Raw genomic sequence first — 27,690 nt, forward strand, 5'->3', positions numbered from 1 at the left:
ACAAAAATGTCTAAGTCATTTAACCCCTTCCCTGCCAATGACATTTACACAGTAATTAGTGCATTTTTATAGCACTAATCTCTGTAGAAATGCCAATGGTCCCAAAAATGTGTCAACAGTGTCCAATATGTCCACCATAATGTTGCAGTCCCGATTAAAAATCGCAGATCGCCGCCATTACTAGTAAAAAATTTATAATAAAAATGCCATAAATCTATCCCCTATTTTGTAGACGCTATAACTTTTGTGAAAACCAATCAATATACGCTTTTTGCGATTGTTTTAATTAAAAAAATGGGGCTATTTATTACAGCTAAAAGTACAAAATACTGTGTTTTTTCAAAATTGTCTCTCTTTTTTTGTTTATAGCACAAAAAATAAAAACCGCAGAGGTGATCAAATACCACCAAAAAAAAGCTATATTTGTGGGAAATAAAGGACGTCAATTTTGTTTGGGTAAAGCGTCGCACAACTGCGCAATTGTCAGTTAAAGCATCGCAAAAATGCTCTGGTCATTGAGCAGCCGATTCTTCCGGGGCTGAAGTGGTTAAAGGGCAGGAATAGAAGTATGAACCTATTCACAAACTCATTCGAGCATTCTGTCTCCTCCCATCATTCTGAAATCCATCATGCCTAGATGCCATATGGGTGCTACACTGTCGGCCTAGGATGGTTTTAGGAATGTGTCAATGTAAACTGGAGAACAGAATGAGGAAATGGGGGTTTAAAGCTGTACAGTAAACCCTCCACTGAACTGTATATTTGCAATTTTATTCAGTCTTTCTGGGGATGATGACTGAAAATTCTGTTACAGGAAATGAATAAGAAGCCTTGCTTCACTCTCAAGCTTGTACTGGATATATAAATGCTCACTGTCTGTGATGTGCTTGATTTGTCCTATCACACACCTTTTATACATCATACACTCATATTCAATGTGAGCATAATGTGTAATTTTTACCAAATGTAAATGTAAGTAAAAGTAGAATTCAAAGAGGTTTTGTGTAAAGAATAGTCATCAGAAAATACAGTTTTTTACTTACATTAAACAGCTGCAAGCCTGCAAACAAGTAAGTTCTGTGCAAGTGCAGGTTACTTCTTCCAAACACCCAGTACTTACAGCATCTTGTTATGCTGGTTTCCATGGATAAATGCTGTTGCATTTCCTCTAGGTCAGTGTTTCTTAACTCCAGTCCTCAAGGCACTTCAACAGGTCATGTTTTCAGGCTTTTCATTTATTTGCACAGGTGATTTGATCAGTTTCACTGCCTTAGTAATTACCACAGCCGTTTCATCTGAGGGAAATCCTGAAAACATGACCTGTTGAGGCACCTTGAGGACTGGAATTGAGAAACACTGCTCTAGGTTATTGAGGCACTTTGAGATAAATTTGAAAAGTTACATTTAACACTCTATTTTACTGCACTGTGTTTACCCAGTTTTATTTATATCATTTATTTATTATTCCATGTTCTTTCTTTCAGTTAATTGTGGTGGAATCCTAACTTATCCATGGGGAGTAATTGAAAGCCCATCTTATCCATATTCACGCAGCCCTGCTGACTGTGTTTGGCATATTCAAAGCGTAAACAGCGTTATTGAGATCTACTTCAATGATGTTGCGTAAGTTCAAGAAAAAAAATAAGAGTTTCACAATTACGATTTCATCACAGTACACTATAATGCTGTCTTATGGCCAGATTCAGAGAGAGTTACGCTGGCGTATCAGTAGATACACCTTCGTAACCCTGAATCTGCGCCGTCGTAAATTTAAGCGTATTCTGGAAACCAGATACGCTTAAATTAGGCTAAGATACGAGCGGCGTAAGTCTCCTACGCCGTCGTATCTTAGGGTGCAATTTTTCCGCTGGCCGCTAGGTTTCGCTTCCGCTGAGTTCAGCGTAGAATATGTAAATGCCTAGATACGCCGATTCATGAACGTACGTGCGCCCGTCGCAGTAAAGATACGCCGTTTACGTAAGGCATTTTCCGGCGTAAAGTTATTCCAACAAATAGCTGGCCTAGTCAATGTTAAGTATGGCCTTCGTTCCTGCGTCAAAATTTGAAATTTTTACGTCGTTTGCGTAAGTCGTCTGTGAATGGGGCTGGGCGTAATTTACATTCACGTCGAAACCAATACGTCCTTGCGGCATACTTTGGAGAAATGCACACTGGGATATGTACACGGACGGCACATGCAGCGTTCGTAAAAAACGTCAATCACGTTGGGTCACCAATCATTTCCATAAAACACGCCCCCATCCTCATTTGAATTAGGCGCGCTTACGCCGGCCCCATTTACGCTACGCCGCCGTAAGTTAGGAGGCAAGTGCTTTGTGAATACAGTACTTGCCTCTCTGACTTAAGGCGGCGTAGCGTAAATATGATATGCTACGCCGCCTTAAAGATGCTGCGCCCTACGTGAATCTAGCTATTAGTCTACAAAACATATTTACAGTTTAAAGGCTTTTCACAAAGTTGTAACTATTCAGAGGTTATATTTTTATTAAATAGAAAAGATTGAAACTCATTCTAGGGGACAGAAGCTTTCTTAAACTGTAACTCCACTTTTGCTGAAAAATAAAGCAATCTTGTTCTGGTTATATTTAGTGCAAGAATTTTAGCAAATGCAATTCCAAAGTCTTACCTACTGTTTACACTATTGAAAACGGACATTTAGATTCCACCCACTTCTTGATGTCACTTCCTACTTTCTGATTATCAAGTGGAAGGGTCTACCTGTTTAAAACCAGATTTATCATATAGTTATAGCAAAAAAAAAGTAAATGGAGTACACAACACTTCCTTTGACAATATGGATATAAAGATTACAAGGAAGTAATAGATGTGCGAATAGAAAACAAATGCAGTAAAATAAAATTTATAGCAGTTATGTGTACTCTATATTTTCTAAATAAACATGTAATGGCTTTTACTTTTCCATCATTTGGATAGATACCAGCATCTAATTTATGCTCTAGGCATTCCAGACTTTTTTTTTTTGTTCACTGTAGCTCAACATCAACACATGTATGCAGTACTCATCTAGACCATTAAGGTGATGTTATAACAATGTCTGCTATTATTAACATAATCAAGATAAGGCACTACATCTTGATGATCTGAAAAATTATCATCTGTCAACAATGCAAAACCTATTTGTATGTAAAAGACCGTTATTCTGTGTAGGTTGCTGTTCCCTGCTATAAGAGTCTTTGCATTTACCATGTATTATCTTTACACCTTCTCAGGCTTGAAAACTCTGCTTACTGTTCATCTGGCTCTGTGTCTGTGTATGATGGGACACCTGCTGGCTCACCATTATTGGGAAAGTTTTGTGGAACAGGGACACGCAGATTCAGATCCTCATCTAACAGTCTAAGTGTTGTATTCACCAACAAAGGAAGCAACAGCAATTATGTCCGTGGTTTTCATGCTAACTACGGCTCTATACAACAAAATAATCAAAGTGGTAATGATGCAGTGTGTTGTAAAATGCCTTGGAAATGCTAATAACTAATCTCAGTGTTATGTTTCTACTGCTTAGTTGACACAATCCTGCAACAAGCCTTTCTCCTACCAGTCTCCCTCAAGATACCGATTTGAATCCATTAAGGCTAGTTTAATACCTTACAAGCACATGGCTGCTGTCTGAGAACATTTTTTTAATTAAAGAATCAAGAAGCGGCTACAAGGCAGTCAATAAAATGTAACCTTACTTTATCCCCTCCACTAAAAATATATGAATGACTTCTTTTTTTTGTCAGGACAGTTTCACAAACACAAATATGTGTTACTGTGGTCCACTGACCACCATTTCTTAACTTAAAGCGGGAGTTCACCCGAATTTTTTTTTTTAACATTAGATTGGGCCTAATTACGGGAAGCAGAATCGGGTGTTTTGTTTACAATCAATGCAGTACTTACCGTTTTAGAGATAGTTGTTCTCCGTGGCTTCCGGGTATGGGCTGCGGGACTGGGAGTTCCTATTTGATTGACAGCCTTCCGACGGTCGCATACAGCGCGTCACGTGTTGCCAAGCGTTGGTGCGGCTCTATACGGCGCCTAGCTTTTAGTTTATAAAGCAAGGTGAATTTGCACTTCTCCTTAGAAGTATTTAAATCTAAAAATATATATAGTGATAACAGGTAACAACCTGTCAGTGAGTATAAAAATGAAAGGTTAAACCCAAAATTCCAACAGACAACTCACGGCTCTGAATTAGTATAGCAATAAGTGACAAGGTGAGGAAAATAGATTTGTGAAAAACTTCTAATACGGTGCTGCAATATTAAAATTTGCTGGAATATTCAGCAAGCAAATGGTATATGTAAGTGAAAAAATCTGTGCAACCCACACAAATATACACACAAATATCAAAAAAGAACAATTGAAACAAGAAATAAAAACAATCTATATCAAAACCATCTAAGTGAAACAGTCCAAGGAGTATATGATAGTGGTAATGTGTGCCTGGAAACAATTGAAAGTCCACACAATCACATTCTTGGTTTTGACAAAGGCGATGTATCGTCTTTCTTCAGTATGGAAATATATGAACATCCATGCAATGTAGGCAATAAAAAAGTAGGCAGATTAGCCTCTTACCAGAGAGAAGATCAAAAAGGGCATATCACAAAGGATCTGGGAGCTGTAGTTCCTGCAGGTGGATAGGGTCTGGCGTTCTGTTCTCTCCATGTGCAGCAGCGCTTTCAATCCACTCCTATGTTGTAGGATAATCAGCATACACAGCTCTCTCCAGGATGTTAAAAGGTAGAGATAAAAGAAAAAAAGGAGGACTTCATAGTGTAGTACTTTTCAGTAACACCTCTTTAATGAAAGAAGTTTCTTATTAAAACATCACAGTTTTGACAACTTGGAGATGAAAAAAATACAGAAACAAAAAAAGCAAAAAAAGGGGATATCAGAATCCTTTCAGCCTCGGTAACAACCGACAGGCTAGATAATGGCAACGTTTTGAAACAAACGGCTCCGTCCTACGCGGCGTTTCACCTAAAGCCGGCTTCAACTGGGAAAGGAGGCCTCCTTTCCCAGTTGAGATATGGTCTGGCGTTCTGGAGAGCACAGAACGCCAGACCCTATCCACCTGCAGAAACTACAGCTCCCAGATCCTTTGTGATATGCCCTTTTTGATCTTCTCTCTGGTAAGAGGCTAATCTGCCTACTTTTTTATTGCCTACATTGCATGGATGTTCATATATTTCCATACTGAGGAAAGACGATACATCGCCTTTGTCAAAACCAAGAATGTGATTGTGTGGACTTTCAATTGTTTCCAGGCACACATTACCACTATCATACACTCCTTGGACTGTTTCACTTAGATGGTTTTTATATAGATTGTTTTTATTTCTTGTTTCAATTGTTCTTTTTTGATATTTTTGTGTATATTTTTGTGGGTTGTGCAGATTTTTTCACTTACATATAGCTTTTAGTTTAACCTGTTATACTACAACCAAAATTGATGTATAATTCTTGGAAAGTTTTGTAACATGATACCCATTTTTTACTTGTATTTGTAATCTAAAATGGAGGCTTTGCTAGAAGATATCTATGGTTATTATATGTGCATGTGCCTGTCTGTGTCTTTTTCTGATTTTGCTTTGGATGATTAATGTACAGTTTTCATTTTCTAACATCTATCTTTTATAGTGATTCTTTATTGTACATCAAACCTCATGGAAGCACACGTCTCAGTGCAGTATCTGCAGTCTTTAGGATATTCCACAAATGAAATATTTTTGAATGATGCACAATGCCGTCCCTATAGATCTGGAAATTGGCTAATCTTTTCCATGCCGTATGATCAGTGTGGCACAGTCAAACAGGTATGTTAGATTTAACCTGGAGAACAAAGTTAACTGACAAGTATCTAGCTAAGATGAAGACAGTCATTATTTAAAAGCAAATACAGAATTCTGCACATAGTTTAACCTCCTGGGCGGTGTTCCCGAGTCTGACTCGGGGTGAGATTTTTGGGCTAGGATCGGTAACCCCGAGTCAGACTCGGGCTCGCCTCGCTGGATGTACAGGGAGTTTTACTTACCTTGTCCCTGGATCCAGCGATGCCACCGCGCTGTGTGAGCGAGCGGGACCTCGCTCGATTCACACAGTGCCTCCGTGTGACGCCGATCTCCGTTCCCTGCGACGTTACGACGCACGGGGACGGAGAACGGCGCCAAATTCAAAAAAGTAAACAAACACTATACATACAGTATACTGTAATCTTATAGATTACAGTACTGTATGTAAAAAAAACACACCCCCCTTGTCCCTAGTGGTCTGTCCTGTGTCATGCATGTCATTTTATATAATAAAAACGTTTCTTTCTCCCTGCAAACTGTAGATTGTCCATAGCAACCAAAAGTGTCCCTTTATGTCAAAAATAGTTTTAGATCAGCTAAAAAACAGCGATAATAAATTATAATCACTTGCAGAATTGTGCGATAGCGATTTGTGGGGAAATTCGTCATAAAAAAATAAAATAATGACAGCAACAATTCTGCAACTGAGCAAATTTCAGTGATTTTGATTTGATTACATTATTGAATAATTTTTATTATAATTATATTATTATTTGTTATAATTATTTATAATTATTTATTATATTATAATTTATAATTTTGTTTTTAAAAAAATGTCATACCCGGGATGCCTATTAGAAGCTTGTTTGGTCAGATTTAAGTGAGTTATTTCTAAAAATGACAGACCTACAATATAAAACGCCAAATTTCCTTGCAAATAATGGTACCGCTTTCAGCATGTTTTTTCTGAAAGAATCATACCGCCAGGGAGGTTAAAGTCAGTCCAATCACGAGTCCTGACAGAGATTGGATACCATTACTGACCTTCTTCAGAGAATGCTAGTTATATGTTTCTTATTCACAACCCTGGGGCAAACATGCTGCAAATAAAAGTATAAGACAACTCACAATTTCTAAAGCATGAGCATGTCAGCAATGGCAGTCTATAAACATTTCTTTTGAGAGGTACCTCTCAACTCCATGCTGTTGTAGACTTAAAGGCCATTTAAACTATTGTAAAAAATGATGCTAATATCTACTTTGTTCATTAGAATATTAAGTTAGAAAAGTCTTACCATTAATTTAGATAGTAAAGCAGCCCTAAACTCTGCCGAGTTTAGGGCTCTAGTTCTAAATCACAGGGAGCATGCTGGAGAAGATAGGACTATAAAAAATAATTAAAATAATAAAAAAACATATAAGTAAAAGGTTATGTTTTATACAAAAGCACATAATGTCTGGTCAGGCGCTTATAGAGAGGGCTCCTAAATACAGTGGAAAAATATAAATGCACATTTTTAACTCAAGATTTCGGTTTCGGTGTTTTTCATTTGAGTTTAACTTACGTTTCTGTTGTACTTCAATCAGAACTTTTCTGTATATTCTTAATCAAAAATTACATATATAAATATATAGTTATTTTGACAACATAAAAACTATATTATGCACTTTAGAAATCTTTGTGAAGTCTTAAAAGAAGCGTTAGAATAGTTCTGGGTTATTTTTTTTCAACCTTTAGGTTTTTAAAATTATATGTTTTTTAAAAATTGGTTTATAATTGTTATAAAAATAAGCATTAATTAATACGTATTTAATATGTGACAAATGATTCACAGAGCACTATGGATTATCTAAATAGATAAAAGCAGTAATAGCTTAAAGTGATTGTAAAGGATCGTTTAAAAATTAAATAACAAACATATTATACTTGCTCATTTTGCACAGAGTGGCCCCAAACACCGACTTCTTGGGTCCCCCAGCGGCTCTCGTGGCTCCTCCTCACTTCAGATGACCCCCTAGGAGAAGTGCTCTCCCGAAGGGTTACCTTACGGGCAAGCTCCTGAGTCCAGTATTCTTCATCTATAGACACTAAATAAATAAAAGTGCAGCGCCAATAACAGGAACTCTTGTAACCAGAGTACTAAAATATTGATGTTTAACAAAAAACAAATTCAAACGTGTCACCGTGAATAAGTAATAAACAAACTTAATAAAAGTGCCCCCTATGCAAGTATAACCCACCACCGTATGGTGTAGTTTAAGTCCACCCTATCCGGTAAGGGTATCCTATTATTTGGCTTTGGAGGGATCACCTTTCCTTGAAAGAAAAATTTCCACATTGATTCTATAAGAATTAAACCCCCCCGTTTAGATCTTTTTCACCGTCACGGACATTCTTATATATATGTCACTTATATTAGGTTTGTTTATTACTTATTCACGGTGACACGTTTGAATTTGTTTTTTTTGTTACACTTCAATATTTTAGAACTCTGGTTATAAGAGTTCCTGTTATTGGCACTGCACTTTTATTTATTTAGTTTGTTACAATTATCCCTTTGTTGTGTTGGCTGCCCACCTTAGATACTTTTAGGGAAGCACAATTATTTACTTTTTTACCTCATCTATAGACACGAATGCTGGAATCTGCCCTGCCCCCGCCTGGGTCATTGGATCTGATTGACAGCAGCCAATGGCTGCGCTGCTATCAATCTATCCAATCGGGACACAAGACAGCAGCTACAGATGGTGTGCTTGTTCCCAAACAGAGGATGACAGGGGGGGCTGAAGCACTAAAAAAGGTTTTTCACCTTAATGCATAGAACGCATTAAGGTCAAAAACCATGAGAGTTTACAGCCCAAGGATGGCTTTGTCTAATTTAAAAATGTTCACAGTGAGACTTTCCCACAGTTTTGTCCTTAATTCTAAACTGAGCACTCCAAACTTGGTGGGTATATATGTATACATAATTGATAAATTGAGCGCAGGTGTATTTTAGAAATAACCTAATATTCCCTAGAAGTATAGCAGAACACCAGATACCCAGTCTCGCTCAATGGCAGCTGAAGTGCATGGGCCAAATCCAAAAGAGCAAATGGGCAACTGCTCAGATCAGTTTATAACAAGCAAAAGTAAAGGTACAAAAAACAAGATAATACGGCGCTAATATTTAAACCTGTGAAAAATATATATGTGAAATATATCTTAAAAAGTTGAATGCAACATTCATAAAAATAAATGTAAAATAAATGACCAAAAGAATGATCAAAAATTTTGATAAAAGAATTGACAATATGGTAATTGACAATATGGTATTCAATGTGACAAATCCAACCATATAAATAAATGAAGTGACAAAGAAATAGTCCATAAAAAATCAGTGCAAATTAAGTCCAATTAAGGTGAGCATCTGTGATTAATCAGGAAAGGGATCCTCCACCAAAAAGGTCACCCAATGTGTGGGAAATGAAATCTCCTTACCAGAGACAAAGACCGGGCTTTCAACGGTCTAATTCAGCATAAGGATGTTTAAAGTCTTCCTTGAAAAGACTATTCCAGACACTGCTATGAATCACCAGTATTGATAACTCCAAAAGATAGAATCCCATTCAAATCCGCTCCAGTTAAACATTGGTGTTCATAAAAAATAAAGAATGGTAGGAAACCACATAGTGCATTACTGTGTAAACATTGAGCTTTAATAAAAACAGGTGTGCACTTACAGCAAAAACTTTGGAATCTCGCATGTGGGATATGGTATCGAAGGGATGGCGTTTCCTCAAGCCTCCGTTCGCTTCGTGTCTCCGTCCGTCGCGTGTCTCTCCCTCTAACGTGATGACGTCACTGTGGCTAAGCTCCTCCTACGCGTTTCGTCGCAATACGGACGTCTACGGGGATAGGCTGCCTGAGAGAACGTGATCACGAAGCTCATTATATATAGCCTCATCCGCCATGATGGAAGAGGGCAAAATCAATACGAGCTATGGGAAAGAAAAAACGGAGCGTGCACGTGTTAATGTGCGACGCATAAACGAAGCTAATTGTGGGAAGGAATGTTAATATTCAGATAGATGCCATCTTGTGGACAAAAGGGAGTAAGACACGTGGACGGAAAAAAACGAAGCAAAGGATACTATAGGAAACACCATCGCAGCTATCAATGACTTATCATCTCTTAATGAAAGTATGACATGCAAGGCCTGTACAACACATATCTCCTCTAAACATGCACAAATACATATATGTCATGAATCCTATATGTAATTACAAGATCATAAATGTCTTGATATATTTGAATTATATTTGTATATTGAAAACATTAGAAGATCAAGAAAAAAAACCAAAAATATGATAAAAATATTAAAAATATGTTAAAAACATTATTAAAAAGAAGATGGACATAAAAATATGAACATAAAAAATGTGGACGGGAACAAAAACTAACTAAGCATTATTTAAAAAACAATTAATGTCCCAATCCACATTTAACCCATGAGGCCTATATGATCGCATATTGAAAATCCAGCGGGTCTCAAGCTGGGAGATAGTGCGCACTTTATTTGTACCCCTCCAGTGTGGACGTAATTTTTCCATAGGTAGAAACAATGTACCATCAATACTTTGGGCATGGTGCTTCGCATAATGTTTAGATAAATTATGTTTAGAGAATCCTCTACCTATGTTACCTACATGTTCATTTAATCTAATATTAACAGCTCGTTTGGTTCGTCCTATGTATTGTTTTTTACAGGGACACTGTATTAAGTAAACCACATGGTCACTTGTACAGGTAATAAATGTCTCAATGTCATATATCTTAAGGGTCTGAGTAGATTGAAAAGTAGTAAGCTTACGTCCCTGAAATGCATTAATTTTGCAAATATTGCATTTTCGACATGGATAAAAACCCTTCATTTCTTGAAAAAAATTTACTACTTTAGGAGGATCTATTATATTTGGGGCAACCTTTAAACGTAATGATGGTGCTCCTCTAAAAATTACTATGGGTTTCTCTGGAATGATCGATCCCAATATCTGATCATTCTTTAAAACACCCCAATGTTTTCTTAAGATCTTTTTTACAGAGAAGTGTTGGTCAGAGAACCCAGTAATTAAAGCGAAGCTGAAAAAATCTTTATTATCAGTATCTATCTTTTTTGTGGTTAAAAGCTGATCTCTATTTAAAGTACTGACAGTCAAAATAGTTTCATCAATACTGTCTTCTTTATAGCCTTTATCTAAGAATTTCTTCTTTAGAATTTGGGCCTGTTGTTGAAAATCATGTAGGGAGGTACAATTGCGTCTAATTCTCTGGAATTGTCCCTTTGGGACAGCCTTAAGCCATTGTGAGTGATGGCAGCTCGTAGTAGGGATGTATGCATTGCGATCAGTTTCTTTAAAATGGGTCATAGTAGTTAATGTCTCATCTTTAGCAATGATAATAAGATCCAAAAAATTAATTGTGGATGCACTAATATCATATTTTAAAAAAATTCCTCGGTCATTAATATTTAAACTGGATAAAAAACTATCAAGGGATGGGGTATCACCTTCCCAGATCACCAAAATGTCATCAATGTAACGTTTCCACAATTTGAGTTGACTTGGAGGGTTGACATCAATGACTTCTTTTTCCCAGAAAGACATGAATAAGTTTGCCACACTAGGGGCAAACTTGGCGCCCATTGCTACTCCGCATTTCTGTAAATAATAATCACCACCAAACCAAAAATAATTATGGCTGGTTGCAAACACCAAAAGGTTAGCAATAAAATCTCTTTGAATAACTGAAAGTGACTTATCTTGCTGTAAGTAAAAACGGACCGCCTCTAGGCCATGATGGTGTGAAATGACCGTGTACAATGAATTTACATCAGCAGTAGCTAATAAAAATCCATTCTTCCATTCACAATCTTTTAGTAAATTGATAACCTGGGTGGTATCACGTAAATAGGATGGGGTGGAAATAACCAATGGCTGTAAGAACTCATCTATATATTTGCCGATACGTGCCGTTATAGAGTCTAAACCACTTATGATCGGACGACCCGGTGGATTGGTGGTACTTTTATGCACCTTAGGCAGGTAATATATCACTGGTACTCTCGGTGCTGATGGAATTAAGTGAGCTTTTTCTTTTTTATTTAAAACACCCAGTGAGAAACCTTCATTTATTAAGGCCTGGAGTTCTTTCCTATATTTTACTGTTGGATTGTTGGCTAAAAGGCTGTAAGTGGTGGTGTCAGACAAAAGCCTATGCATTTCAGCTATGTAATCGCTTTTGTCCAAGACCACCACTCCACCACCCTTATCCGCTGGACGTACAACCAGATCATTACGTTTACAGATTTGTTTCAGTTGACTTTGAAATTCAAATGTATTTCTAGATCTGGGAACTTTCAGGTCCGCTATATCCTTTAAAACAAGCTCCTTAAAAGTCTGTAAAGAAGATGAAATAAAACCTGGTGGGTTATATAAAGAAGCATTTGCCAATTTGGTGTGTCTGGTTGGAACCACAACATCACCAATCGGCTCACTACTTGCTGATGGTAGAGAACCTGCTGGTGCACCTACATATGTAACCCGATTTTGGTCTCTAACTCCCATAGGGTTAAGAAGAAAATGCCTCTTAATGTTCAGTTTTCTAATTAGTTTGTGGGCATCTATGAAGGTCTCGAATTTGTCAAGAGTTCGTGGGGGAGCAAACTTTAAACCCTGACTGAGTAGGGCCTGCTCACCTTGTGAAAGTTGGGCCGAACTAAGGTTAAAGACTCCTGAAATATTTATCTCTTTCTTTTCTTTGGTCCTGACCCTCCTCCCCCCTCTGACACCCCTCTTTCTTCGTGAGGCCTTTTTGGTCTGTTGTTGTCCATGGGAAAAAAACGAGGTGACTGGTTCCTTTCATGCACTTGGGGTGTGTCATATTCACGTCTGAACCTTCTTGAATGGTCCAAATATTCTTCAGGGTGTCTAAAGGTACTAGATTCATCCACTGCGTCACTACCCCCATAATGCATAAGGGGGGCGAATCTGTTTTGGATTGGAACATGATTATTCCTAGGGGTATATCCATAATTCGGACCATTATGGTGCACCCCTCGTGTATCATGATGATCACGATCACGGCCAGAGTGAGTATACCCTTGGTAGCCTCTCAGTGGGGAATCATAAGCACCCACATGGCTCACATGACCATAGAGGCCACGGTCATCGTCATAATACGAAGGCCTCCTCCTACGAGGTGGATGATGGTTTACACCTCCCCCATATTGACCCTCAAGTGTTTCTACCCGGGGTCTTAGTTTTTTTGATCTATTATGACCTTTTTTAGGTTTCACCGAGGTGTAGCCATTAGTGTGGGGGACGTTAGTGTGACCAGTTCCTCTTATACTGGAATTTGCACCAGAGCAGGATGGAATTTGTGTCGGAATAATGCCTTCTTGAGTAGCATTAATCTGATGGGACATAGAACCCGAGACAACTTCCATAGTTTCATCTATCTTAGCCTGCCATTTGAATACTAATTTATTGGAATAGTCAACAGAATCCCTGTTATACTTTTTCTTTTTCTTCAGTTTTTGTTCTTGATCCTCTTTTTCTAAAAAGATTTTCAGAGAGTTAGATTTAGTTTTATAAATTTCATCTTCTTTAAACGGAGTAAGCTTCTCATTGAGTTTGATCACCTCTTCATTGAGTGATCTTAATTTCCCCCGTTTTTTATCAATTAAAAATTGTAGGAATTTTACACCAATGCCATTAAAATAAGAGAACCAACCATCTAAGTCAGTTTCCCCCTTTTGAGGGCTTACTTCCCATCTCAGACTGCGGGGGACCATTTTTTGACTAACATATTGTTCAAGATATGCTATGTCCCATCCTGTGTGCAATTCTGAGACTAGAAGGTTTTTTAATCTGACAAAAATTCCTCCAATCTCATCTGATTGTTCTTCTACATCGTCAAACACTCCTTCAAGATTAATGTTAAACTGTGAGCGAAAATCAAAAATATCCATGATGGATCGAAAGCAGCAATGTTATGGTATACAACAAAATATGGAAAGGGATTTCTCTGTATAGACAGAAAAAAACACTGCGCTATCGTGTAAATAAATTAACAGTGAAAAAAATTAATTTCTGTGAAAAGCTGCCAGTATTAATACTAAAATACCATAGTAAACAAAGAAACAAAAAACAAGATAATACGGCGCTAATATTTAAACCTGTGAAAAATATATATGTGAAATATATCTTAAAAAGTTGAATGCAACATTCATAAAAATAAATGTAAAATAAATGACCAAAAGAATGATCAAAAATTTTGATAAAAGAATTGACAATATGGTAATTGACAATATGGTATTCAATGTGACAAATCCAACCATATAAATAAATGAAGTGACAAAGAAATAGTCCATAAAAAATCAGTGCAAATTAAGTCCAATTAAGGTGAGCATCTGTGATTAATCAGGAAAGGGATCCTCCACCAAAAAGGTCACCCAATGTGTGGGAAATGAAATCTCCTTACCAGAGACAAAGACCGGGCTTTCAACGGCCTAATTCAGCATAAGGATGTTTAAAGTCTTCCTTGAAAAGACTATTCCAGACACTGCTATGAATCACCAGTATTGATAACTCCAAAAGATAGAATCCCATTCAAATCCGCTCCAGTTAAACATTGGTGTTCATAAAAAATAAAGAATGGTAGGAAACCACATAGTGCATTACTGTGTAAACATTGAGCTTTAATAAAAACAGGTGTGCACTTACAGCAAAAACTTTGGAATCTCGCATGTGGGATATGGTATCGAAGGGATGGCGTTTCCTCAAGCCTCCGTTCGCTTCGTGTCTCCGTCCGTCGCGTGTCTCTCCCTCTAACGTGATGACGTCACTGTGGCTAAGCTCCTCCTACGCGTTTCGTCGCAATACGGACGTCTACGGGGATAGGCTGCCTGAGAGAACGTGATCACGAAGCTCATTATATATAGCCTCATCCGCCATGATGGAAGAGGGCAAAATCAATACGAGCTATGGGAAAGAAAAAACGGAGCGTGCACGTGTTAATGTGCGACGCATAAACGAAGCTAATTGTGGGAAGGAATGTTAATATTCAGATAGATGCCATCTTGTGGACAAAAGGGAGTAAGACACGTGGACGGAAAAAAACGAAGCAAAGGATACTATAGGAAACACTACAGCTATCAATGACTTAACATCTCTTAATGAAAGTATGACATGCAAGGCCTGTACAACACATATCTCCTCTAAACATGCACAAATACATATATGTCATGAATCCTATATGTAATTACAAGATCATAAAAAGTAAAGGTACACATGAGCAGAGCCAGACACAGAACAATACACAAATTCTTCAGCACACTTGAATTAAGCTGTAATCATGACTTTTTACTAACTATATTGTTAGATTTATTTTAGCAAAAAGTCATGCGACGTAATTTACAAATTATTAATATTTTTTTTCTACAGTAAAATAGAAGTATTTTGCTACAAATAAATTGCAATCCATGTGTAAAAATGTTTAATTTCAATTGAGTACATTCACATTGTTGCACAGCACTGTGGGAAATGTCTGTTCTTGAATTTTCTTTTATTTAGGCATTTGAAAATGCATGCAGTAATATTGTAATGCTAGGTAATTGTTTGTCTTAATTTTATTTTCTACAGCTTCCAGCGAATAGTATTAACGCACATAGAAAGGTGTAATAAGAGATACAAAAAATGAAAAAGAAAAATAGGGTAACAAATGTATACAGAAAAACAAATGTGTACATACACACAGACAGTCAAAGATAACTCTCTATACTGTGTTTAAAGCTGAACTGAATTTATAGTTTAATTTAGCTATATACATTCCATGTGAATCAAAATAAAAAAAATGGAAAATCTTACGGCCTGAGTAGAAAAGCCTGTCCCATGCCAGCATGCTGCAGAGTGGGAACCTTGCTGTCTGTGAGCAAACTGCTGTGACACAACCAGAGAGGAGCATGAACTTTTTTGATTGCAAAGCTATAGGCCTAACTCAGTAGGGGGAGTGTTGGACCTCTGCAATGAGACCACTGCTTTCATAAAGAGCATACGGTTCCTAATCTGCAGCTGCTGGACAGAGGTAGACTTTACTTCTTCCAGCAGCTGCTTTAGAAAGAAAACAAAATGTAAGACATGAAACACCTTTGTTTTGATTTATCTGGAATGTATTTAGCTGATTTGAACTTCAGGATTAATTGAACTCTAAGGCCCCGTACTCACGACCAAACATGTCTGCTGAAACTGGCCCGCAGGCCAGTTTCAGCAGACATGTTTGGTCGTGTGTGGGCGCGAGCGGGCCGAATTCCAGCAAACATTTGCCCGCCGGGCCTTTTCCCAGCAGACAAATATTCCTGGACTTGTTTTAAAACAGTCCGCTGGAATTCGGCCCGCTCGGACATGTACGGTCGTCAGTACAGACCTACCGTACATGTCCAGGCGCCCGCCGTCCCTCGCATGCGTCGAATGACTTCGACGCATGCGTGGAAGCATTTTAAAGGCGGGCCGCCCACGTCGCCGCGTCATTGTCGCGGCGACACCGCGTCATCGACGCGGCGACACCGCGGACACGCCCCGCGTATTGTTTACGCGCGGACTTCTGTACGATGGTGTGTACAACCATCGTACAGAAGCCCTCTGGCAGACATGTATGGTGGAAACGGTCCGACGGACCGCTTTCACCATACATGTTTGCTCGTGAGTACCCGGCCTAAGGGCCAGATCCACAAAGCAGTTACGCTGGCATATCTATTGATACGCCGCGTAACTTCTAGGTTGCTCCGGCGTATCTTTGTTTTGTATCCACAAAACAAGATACGCCTGAAGCTGGGCTAGATCCGACTGGTGTACGTCTTAGTACGCCGTCGGATCTAAGGTGCATATTTACGCTGGCCGCTAGATGAGGCGCTTCCGTCGATTTCCGCATCGAGTATGCAAATTAGGTAGGTACGCCAATCCACAAACGTACATCCGGCCGGCGCATTTTTTTACGTTGTTTCCGTAAGGCTTTTTCTGGCGTAAAGTTACCCCTGCTATATGAGGCGTAGCCAATGTTAACCCCCTTGGCGGTAAACCCGAGCGTGACTCGGGGTTGGTTTTTCATGTTAGGATCGGTAACCCCGAGTCACGCTCAGGCAGGACGTGCAGAGTGTGCAGCGGCGCGGCTTACCTTCTCGCTGGATCCACAGGCAAGTTACTTACCTTGTCCCTGGATCCAGCGATGCCACCCCGCTGTGTGAGCGAGCGGGACCTCCTCGCTCGATTCACAGTGTCCCCGTGTGCCGCCGATCTCCGTTCCCTGCGACGTTACGACGCACGGGAGCGGAGAACGGCGCCAAATTCAAAAAAGTAAACAAACACTTTACATACAGTATACTGTAATCTTATAGATTACAGTACTGTATGTAAAAAATACACACACCCCTTGTCCCTAGTGGTCTGCCCAGTGCCCTACATGTACTTTTATATAATAAAAAATGTTCTTTCTGCCTAAAAACTGTAGATTGTCCAAAAGTGTCCCTTTATGTCAAAAATGGTTTTAGATCAGCTAGAAAACAGCGATAATAAATTATAATCACTTGCAGAATTGTGCGATAGCGATTTGTGGGGAAATTCGTCATAAAAAAAAAAAATAATGACAGCGACAATTCTGCAACTGAGCAAATTTCAGTGATTTTGAGTTGATTATATTATTGAATAATTTTTGTTATAATTATATTATTATTTGTTATAATTAATTTTAATTATTTATTATATTATAATTTATAATTTTGTTTTAAAAAAAAAATCATACCCGGGATGCCTACAAGACTCTTGCTTGGTCAGATTTAAGTGAGTTATTTCTAAAAATTACAGGCCTACAGTATAAAACGCCAAATTTCCTTGCAAAATAATTGTACCGCTTTTGGTACGTAATTCCAGACAGAATCATACCGCCAGGGAGGTTAAGTATGGACATCGGGCCAGCGTCGAATTTTCCGTCGTGTACGTCGTTTGCGTAAAACGTTCGCGAATAGGGCTTTGCGTAGAATGACGTTCACGTCGAAAGCATTGGCTTGTTGCAGGTTAATTTTGAGCATGCGCACTGGGATACCCCCACAGACGGCGCATGCGCCGTTAAAAAAAAACGTTGATTACGTGGGGTCAATAGGAATTACCATAAAACACGCCCCCATCTCATCCATTTGAATTGCGCGCCCTTACGCCGACACAGTTACACTACGCCGCCGTAACTTACGGCGCAAATTCTTTGAGGATACGGAAAATACGCTGTAAGTTACGGCGGCGTAGTGTATCTGAGATACGCTACACCGGACGTATAGATGCGCCAAGGTACGTGGATCTGGCCCTAAGTGGTTGATTTTACTAAAGGCAAACAGGCTGTTCACTTTGCAAGGGAATTTTCACTTAGCTCTGTGTGTGTGGTAAAAATTCACTTTGAAAACTATATTATAAATGAATGGTTGTGTAGATAAGGGCCCTAAAGGATAAGTGCATTTTAAACTATATTTTCATCTATGAAATGCTGAGTTATCCCCTAATCTCCTCCTCTTGAGCTCTGACCCCTAAACTGAGTAGGACATGTTCCTCTCCTCACTGCTCTTCCCTTGAATATGGGGTTACATACATAGAGGTTTTTCATAGAGAAAACTTTTATCCAACCCAACTGTGGAAAATGATCTGACCTTTCCCATTTGGAATCCAAACATCAGATTTATGGAGTAAAATACTGCTCTGCCTGTAATATCAAAGGCTACATTTATCACACAGCTGAAATTTAACTATTGGTAATCTCCTGGCAGAGATTTGTTTATACAATCATTTACCATAATTTGCAAATCTTATGTATGATAAAGTGCCTTATTTTCATCCATAAAAGATAATGATTAAAAATGTTGAAGTCTACAATGTATACTGGTTTCAGAAGATTGTTTAAAACCTGTTCTGTTTTTCCAGGGCGAGACAGACACGATTAGCTATTCGAATACATTGCGTGGCCACCATTCTGATCAAATTATTGAACGCAGAAAAACATTAAACTTGAATGTCCGTTGCCAGATGTTCCAAAACACCATGGTGAACATTATGTATCATGCAGACGATGCTGCAAATCAAACATTGACACAATATGGCCTGTACCGTCCTTCACTGTACTTCTACCCTTCACCAAACTTTACCTATCCAGTGTATGATTATCCATATTATGTGGAATTAAACCAAAACTTGTATCTCCAGGCTACACTGCATTCATCTGACAACAATCTCACTTTGTTTGTGGACACATGTGTGGCTTCTCCTGATCCCAATGATTTTGTGACAAAGACGTATGATTTAATACGTAATGGGTAATGCTTCTTTTATTTTTCTCTACAAATTGTATAGTTTGTGTAGGATCTAAACATTGTTAGACAAATTAAGTCAACCATTTTTTTTTCTATTGTAAATCCACACAATTTTTCCTTAGAAATAGTAGAATACATTGTACAAAGCAATAAATCTCACATTCATCAAACATTCACTGTGAGTGAATGTTTCATGGGTATGTGTATTACACATGTTTGAAGGTCACATTCACTGTTCTTTAATATTGTTTGATTTATGTTGCAATATACTGTATAGTATACATTCTATTTATTTCAAAGCGAGAAACACTGGAAATACAATACTACTAATAATGTTAATTAAAGTAAACAAATATTTGGAAGTGCGGCGGCGTAACGTATCGAAGATACGTTACACCGCCACAAGTTTTCATTGCAAGTGCCTGATTCACAATGCACTTGCAATGAAAACCTACGCCGGCGGCCTCCGGTGTAAGCCCGCGTAATTCAAAGGGGCGTGTGCCATTTAAATTAGGCGCGCTCCCATGCCGGACCTACTGCGCATGCTCACTTTTGAATTTCCTGCTGTGCTTTGCGCGAAGTGACGTCATTTTTTCGAACGGCGACGTGCGTAGCGTACTTTCGTATTTCCGGACGTCTTACGCAAGAAAATTTTTTTTGAATTTCGACGCAGGAATGACGGCCATACTTTAACATGGGCTGTGTAAAGTTAGGGCAGCTAAAACGATGACTAACTTTGCGACGGGAAACTAGACTAGCAGCGACGTAGCGAACGCGAAAAACTATCGCGGATCGCCATCAGTACTAATTTGCATACCCGACGCTGGTTTACGACGCAAACTCCCCCCAGCGGCGGCCGAGGTATTGCATCCTAAGATCCAACAGTGTAATTCAATTACACCTGTCGGATCTTAGGGCAAACTATGCGTAACTGATTCTATGAATCAGTCGCATAGTTAGGAAGCCCCTAAAACAGAGATATGACGGCGTATCAGGAAATACGCCGTCGTATCTCTTTTGTGAATCTGGCCCTCAAATCTTACCTATTTGAGTACCCAGGATTTTTTCTTTTTAAATCCCCTTGAGTTCCAGAGCATTTTTTTTTCTTCTTTTTAGTTTCAGGCGATGTCTCAGTCTTGCACCTTATACACACAGTAGGGCTTTAATTTTGTTGAAAATTTAAACACCTTGGGGTAGATGCACAAAGGAGATACGCCGTCGTATCTCTGAGTCTGGCCAGTTGTATCTATGCGCCTGATTCATAGAATCAGTTACGCATAGATTTCTATTAGATCCGACCGGCGTAAGTCTCTTATGTCGTCGGATCTTAACTGCATATTTACGATGGCCGATAGGGGCGTGTACGCTGATTTACGCCTAGGATATGTAAATCAGCTAGATACGCAAATTCACGAACGTACGCCCGGCCGATGCAGTACAGTTACGCCGTTTACGTTAGGCTTTTCCCGGCGTAAAGTTACCCCTGCTATATGAGGCGTATATGCTGCATACCAATGTTAAGTATGGCCGTCGTTCCCGCGACGAAATTTGAAAAATGTACGTCGTTTGCGTAAGTCGTCCGTGAATGGGGCTGGACGTCATTTACGTTCACGTCGAAACCAATGACATCCTTGCGTCGTACTTTGGAGCAATGCACACTGGGAAATTCCACGGACGGCGCATGCGCCATTCGTGAAAAACGTCAATCACGTCGGGTCAGGGTTAATTTACATAACACATGCCCACCTCTTCACAATTTGAATTAGGCGGGCTTACGCCGGCCTATTTACGCTACGCCGCCGCAACTTTTTTTGGAGAATACGGCACTTGCCTGTAAAAGTTGCGAAGGTGTAACATAAATAGGATATGTTACGCCCGCACAAACATACGCCATTCTACGTGAATCTACCCCATACTGTATGTTTTTAATTCTTATTTTTTCTCTGGGGAAGAATAGTAAAGAGATATAATTCATATTCCTTTCATTTTCCCAGAGCAACATTTATATAATTGCACACCATCATATATTTACCACTAAATTTATTTATGTGGTTAAAATTATATCATGTTAGTTTGACTTTTATTTAATATAGTGGGATGGTAAAGCTCAAGGTAAACCTATACATTTTACTTTAAAGCGGAGTTCCACCTATTTAAAAGTCAGCAGCTACAAAAAGTGTAGCTGCTGACTTAATAATCGGACACTCGCCTGTCCCATGGTCCAACGATGCGGGCGAACAAAGCCCAATTCCTCTCCCCCTCCTCTCTGCCGCGCCAGAATTGTAACTGTGGACGCCCGGCTGTGGCTTCATCCGTGAAGTGTGACCCCGCCCCCTCTGACGCGTCATGGGAAACCCCTGCTGCGTCTCGGTTACAAAAGAGCGGTCAGACAGCTCACGCGTCATTCGTCCGGGAGCCTCCGGTAGAGCGGGATTGTTCGTATCGGCGGGTACGGGACCGGGATCGTAGAAGGATTATGGCGCTGGAGTTTTTTTTTATTATTATTTAAGGACTTGTCCCAACTTGGTGTGTGCGTTTTTTTTTTTTTTACATTTTAACACTTTTTTTGTGAAATGGTAGGGGTACAATGTACCCCGTTACTAATTCAGATGGGGGGCCGGGATCTGGGGGTCCCCTTTGTTAAAGGGGGCTTCCAGATTCTGATAAGCCCCCCGCCCGCAGACCCTCACAACCACCAGGCAAGGGTTGTGGGGATGAAGCCCTTGTCCCCATCAACATGGGGACAACCTCCCCATATTGAGAGCAGGTGGCCTGTTACTTTTAGGAGGGGGGGCGCTCTCTCATCCCCCTTCTTTTCCTGCGGCCTTCCAGGTTGCATGCTCAGATAAGGGTCTAGTATGGATTTTTGGGGGAACCACACGCCATTTTTTTTTATTTGGCACAGGGTTCCCCATAATATCCATACCAGACCTGAAGGGCCTGGTAATAGAATTTAGGCTACCCCCACGCATTTTTTTTTTAAATTACTTTTATCTGTATTGCCGGGACACAACAATTCATTATAGCCGCGAGTAGTTTTAAATTACTTTTTTTCCTTTAGAAATTTAATTTTGTGCAGGGACTCTTCTAAGCCTGGGAAACATGCGCTACTTTACAGGCATACTATAGACATCCCCCAGGTCCGAAATTTAAAGGAATATTTCACTTTTATTGTTTCACTTTAAGCATTATTAAAATCACTGCTTCTGAAAAAAACTGCAGTTTTTAAAACTTTTTTTTGCATTGATACATGTCCCCTGGGGCAGGACCCAGTTCCCCAAACACTTTGTATGACAATAACTTGCATAATAACCTTTAAATTTAGCACTTTTGATTTCTCCCATAGACTTTTAAAGGGTGCTCCGCGGCTTTTCGAATTTGCCGCAAACCCCCCCAAATTGTTCGCTGTTCAGCGAATGGGTAAACAGCGAATGTTCGAGTCAAAATCATGTTCGACTTGAACATAAAGCTCATCCCTATTCCTGATCACTAGGAACAGCAGATCTCAGTAGTGTCCCCTGTCAGAACAGGGATCTGCCTTGTTTACATAGGCAGATCCCTGTTCTGCCTCTCTTCAATGCAATTGTGGGTGGCCGGTGGACAGCAAGTCTCCGCTCCCATTCTCCCCATCACATGCACAAACCGATGTACAAGTACGTCGGTTTGTGCAGCTGAGCCTCCTTGCCGCAGTATAGATGTGGAAGGTGGACGGTAAGTGGTTAAGGAACAAGCAACCTATACCAATTCCCTTGAACAATTACTGGCACAAAAACTTTAAATGTATTCAGCAACAGTCACAAATTATATAAATCTACTTTTCTGTGAGAAAAGTTACTTTGCAAACCCAAATATTACCTTATAAATGTGGCAGTAACATCAGCACTGGGCTGCACATACCTTGTGCTCAGAGCAGATCTGTGGGAGGGACCCAGCAGGTCCACCCACTACAGGTTGCCTGTAGCAGTAGTGACTGGTTTTCATTAAAGAAAGCTGCTGCACAAAGGAAAGGTTTGTAATTAGAAAACATTTGCTGGAGTTCAGCTTTGATTTTATTTTACAATTGAGTTCAAATGATTTGGTGAGAACCTCTGTCTGGATTGAGATTAACCAGTTATTTTAGTCCTGGTGTCCATTATGATGAGGAATTGTTTTTTCTTAATGCTACAAATAAAAAAGAAACAGGGGTTTCAACCATTCCCAACAATTACTGGGTAAGGGTTGAGTACATTTAGTGTTATTTAGTGTTAATTTAGGCGTTGACAGCTGGGGAGTCATAGGAGATTTTAGGACAATAAATCTACATGTTTGTGGCACTCTTGGATGGATGGAGCTCCCATTTAGGTATAATGCTTTAGAGACAATTAAGGATGTGCTGCAAAGTCCAAAATTTAACTAAAATGTACTTTTATTTATATGTGTTTAATGGGATTGGCCTTTTGGATTGCATTTTGTATTTTTTCATGTAAAAAATAATATTTTTAAAACCTACTTTTATTAGTTTCCGTAAAAAAATGGTCATAAATATTACAATTGTGTTTTTTTTATGTTTTCAGATGCATCAAAGATTCCACTTATTTGACCTACCCAACATATTACTCAAATCAGATTCGATTTGGATTCCGCGCTTTTAGTTTTGTACAGAATTTTTCCAGAGTCTACTTAGAGTGTAAATTAACTGTTTGCAACAAAAATAGCTATAATTCCCGCTGTTACCAAGGATGTATAAAGAGACGTAAAAGGGCTGCATCTTCTTCTTATGAGAAACTTACTGTTATGGTTGGGCCAATTGAACTAAAAGAAAATTAAACCTTTTAAATTTGTGCACTACTAGGCACTACTAAATAACATTGAAATATTCTTCTAAATATATATTATAAATATATTACACAGTTTATCACTTTTGGAATGATATTTTCAATGATAGGGTTTCTATGATGAGGTTAAATTCACTATAAGGGGGTTAATTTGTTTTATGCTAAATAGTTTGGTGTTACAGTGACTTTATATATATATTGGTAACCTCAATGGATTGCAAATCTAAGCATTTAACACGTGCGCGTTATCTTCACCAGGCAACTTACATGTTTTAAAAGGTTTTGTGTTTTAAATTAGGGAGTGCCAATAAAAAAACTTGTATTTACTTCAGGCATGTCTCTTTTATTGTTTTCTAAGAAAACAATAGACTCAGCCTTTTTAAAACTGAATTTCAGGTATGGCTTGTATTTTATAGTTACATCTTCCCAGTTTGGACCAATGTAAGTATGCATGAACCATACCTGTGGGACTGCGGTGAAGAATTGCTGTAGAAGTCACTGTTACTACAGTGTTTGCAGTCTTCCAGGTCCCGTGCTGAGTGACTGCCCTGCTGCATAATAGCCAAAGGGGTTCACAGGGTTGGCATGGCTGCCATTTGGTGAATGCCTTGCATTGTTCTCCATAAATACAAAGTGTTCTCCAATTGGATAAGGTGAAGAGGTGGGGTAGTTGTGTACCCCATTAAGTTATTGCATAGCAGGGCAGCAAGTCAGCATGACACCAGGAAGACGGCTAAAATTACTGAAGTAGTGGTGACTACTACTTCTTCGATTCAGCAGCAATTTCATGGGTATGTTCAAAGCCAGACCAATGTATCTATGCAGTGCAAACCAGATCACATATCTGGAATTCAAATTTAATTATTGACAGTATGTAACGAGACAGTTAAATTAACATAGATGAATGAACTCCTCCCTACTGTCCTCTTCTCTAGATTCCTGCTTTCTAAAGAATTTCATATTAAAACTTGATTCATTTTCATCTTTTATTGCATATAAAAAACTCATTAAACAATAATAATAAAAAAACATGTATTTTTCTTGATATCATTTTAGTTAATAACCAATTGTAAAATTTGCATTTAAATACATTTACTTTACTAATATATTTCAACATTGTCTGTCTTTTTTGTCTGGACCATTAGGACAAATTATTATTGTTAGATAAAAAATATAAATCTTTCCTGTATTTCTTGTAGATCTTAATAGACAAACTATAAATAACTTTACAGGTCTGCACTAATACACTAATACTAATAATATTGCACTTGTATAATAAAAAAACAGTCCTTTAGGCAGGGCTTTTTTCAGGGGGAACTTGGGGGAACTCAGTTCCACCACCTCTCGCTCAGACCATTTGGTGCCTGCTCACCACAATCACTTGTAAACACAGAAGTCTGGTTTCTGTGTTTACAAGTGACAGCTCTGCACTCTGTGTGTAACCCCCCTGAACACTGCACGTAATGCAATTCTGGTATTTAATGCCCCTTTAAGACCCTTCTACTGTTTTTGAAATCTGAACGGGTCATGGTTGAGTTCCTGCACCTATTTTCTGAGGAAAAAAAGCTCTGCCTTTAGGCAGGGCCGGCGCTACCACTAGGCGGACTAGGCAGCCGCCTAGAGCGCACTGTCGCCTAGAGCGCCCGGCCACTGTATACAGAGCTTGCAGTTCCAATAATACTATGCACCAGGCAGCCGCTCTGACTCCTCTGAGCCTCTGGCATGTGTGAAGCAGGGCAGCGCCCCCACCCCCCACTCCCGGTCTCCACTCTGACATTGTGTGTGTCCACAGTGTGCAGAACACCTCCCCTGCCGCTCTCCGCCTCTGACATTTTCGCAGTGGATTCACCCAGCCGGCTCTTAGCTCTGCACTCTGAGCCTCTGACTCAGAACGGAGATCATTCTGACAGTGTACTGTGTCCAGCACCCCACCTAGCTCCCCCTCCCCTCTCTGCTCTCTGCTCTCAACTCTCCGCTCTGACATGTGTGTGTGTCCAGCGTCTACCCCCCTCTCCCCCCGAGGACGCTCTCCTGGACTGGCTGTGTCACACTGGAGGGGAGTAAATCCTGGGACAATCTTGTAGCATGGCGTCTGGCAGTGGCTCTCCAGGCTTGGGGCCTGCTGGAGCCTAGAAGAGGCACGGACAGAGGCAGGTACAGGCATATACAGCAGAATTTAGGATTGGTGTGAGCAAGGAACAGGCAGACAGCAAGCACTCACGTGGGATACAAGTTTTCTGAGAGCAAGACCATCACCTGATGTGTATTCAGTAAAAACTGTTGCCTTTCTTAGATAATCACACGATTGTGTATATATTGTCAATGGGATGCAATTGGCAAATCTCTTGTGTGTATTATATGTTTTTATATTCACTGATGACTGATCTGCCAAAGTGCCAAGTATGTACCAATGAACCCCCCCCCCCCCCCGTGAGGCTGCATTGATTGGCAGTGGTGAAGCGGCATTGATGGGCACAGCTGAGACTGTATTTGATGGGCGCAGGTGAAACTATTTGATGGGCACAGGTGAAGCGACATTAATGGGCACAGGTGAGACTGCGTTTGGGCACAGGTGAAGCAGCATTAATGGGCACAGGTAAGACTGCGTTTGGGCACAGGTGAAGCAGCATTAATGGGCACAGGTGAGACTGCGTTTGGGAACAGGTAAGACTGCGTTTGGGCACAGGCAAGTGGCATTAATGGGCACAGGTGAGACTGTGTTTGGGCACAGGTAAGACTGCGTTTGGGCACAGGTGAAGCGCCATTAATGGGCACAGGTGAGGCTGTATTTGATGGGCACAGGTGAGACTGTATTTGATGGGCACAGGTGAGACTGTATTTGATGGGCACAGGTGAGACTGTATTTGATGGGCACAGGTGAGACTGTATTTGATGGGCACAGGTCAGACTAGTTGATGGGCACAGGTCAGACTAGTTGATGGGCACAGGTCAGACTAGTTGATGGGCACAGGTCAGACTAGTTGATGGGCACAGGTCAGACTAGTTGATGGGCACAGGTCAGACTATTTGATTGGCACAGGTGAGACTTTCCACAATTAGCTAGTCTACCAAAGTGTTGCATGCAAAATAGTAGCAGTCATTAAAAATGTGGGGTATACATAGGCAGGGCAAAGGGAGTGCAGTCAGTGGTGGAGCCAAGGGGGGGCGGAAAAATTAGGTTTTGTCTAGGGTGTCAAAAATCCTTGCACCAGCCCTGCCTTTAGGTCCAATTAAGTGACTGTGCCCCAAAAAAATGATGTCATCAGTACTCAACAGACAGGTGAACACATTTGCTCTTCCTATTAATCACTCAGTTTATCCTATGTCACATCAGAAATTAAGGGTCAGCAGAGTAGGTAATCTGTGAGAATCTACAGGATTTTCATTCTAGGAGGTCACAGGGAGAGAAGCAATAGGGTCTGGGCTGTGTGAGCATAATATATATTTACACTGAATGGATATAGATTTTGAAGCAGCAACACTATAACACACCACCAAGACAATAAAGCCAAAGGCATTGGGATTTACATGTTTCATCATGAGCAGTCTCAGGCCCAACATCTATGTCCTGGTTGCAAACACTGACCTTAAGTGATACCTGAACAAAGATGATACTGGCCTTCTGAAGAGAAAGTAAGTTGAACATATTGGGGTTGAACTGGAAT

The 27,690-nt window shown here is 39.7% G+C and overlaps 1 protein-coding gene across 3 annotated transcripts in view; it reads left to right on the plus strand.

Moving 5' to 3' along the window:
* Positions 1–24,920, plus strand: part of LOC120937413 (deleted in malignant brain tumors 1 protein-like) — a 116,933-nt gene extending 92,013 nt beyond the window's left edge. For all 3 annotated transcript variants that reach the window (XM_040350629.1, XM_040350630.1, XM_040350631.1), the window contains 5 exons: positions 1,485–1,623; positions 3,252–3,472; positions 5,674–5,849; positions 18,826–19,214; positions 23,765–24,920. In XM_040350629.1, the coding sequence (XP_040206563.1) occupies positions 1,485–1,623; positions 3,252–3,472; positions 5,674–5,849; positions 18,826–19,214; positions 23,765–24,017 (1,178 nt within the window). In that variant the 3' untranslated portion in view covers positions 24,018–24,920. The remainder of the gene's footprint in view (positions 1–1,484; positions 1,624–3,251; positions 3,473–5,673; positions 5,850–18,825; positions 19,215–23,764) is intronic.
* Positions 24,921–27,690: the final 2,770 nt, after the last annotated feature.

This window comes from Rana temporaria, chromosome 4, assembly GCF_905171775.1.
Source record: "Rana temporaria chromosome 4, aRanTem1.1, whole genome shotgun sequence".
In the NCBI taxonomy this organism is placed as follows: domain Eukaryota; kingdom Metazoa; phylum Chordata; class Amphibia; order Anura; family Ranidae; genus Rana; species Rana temporaria.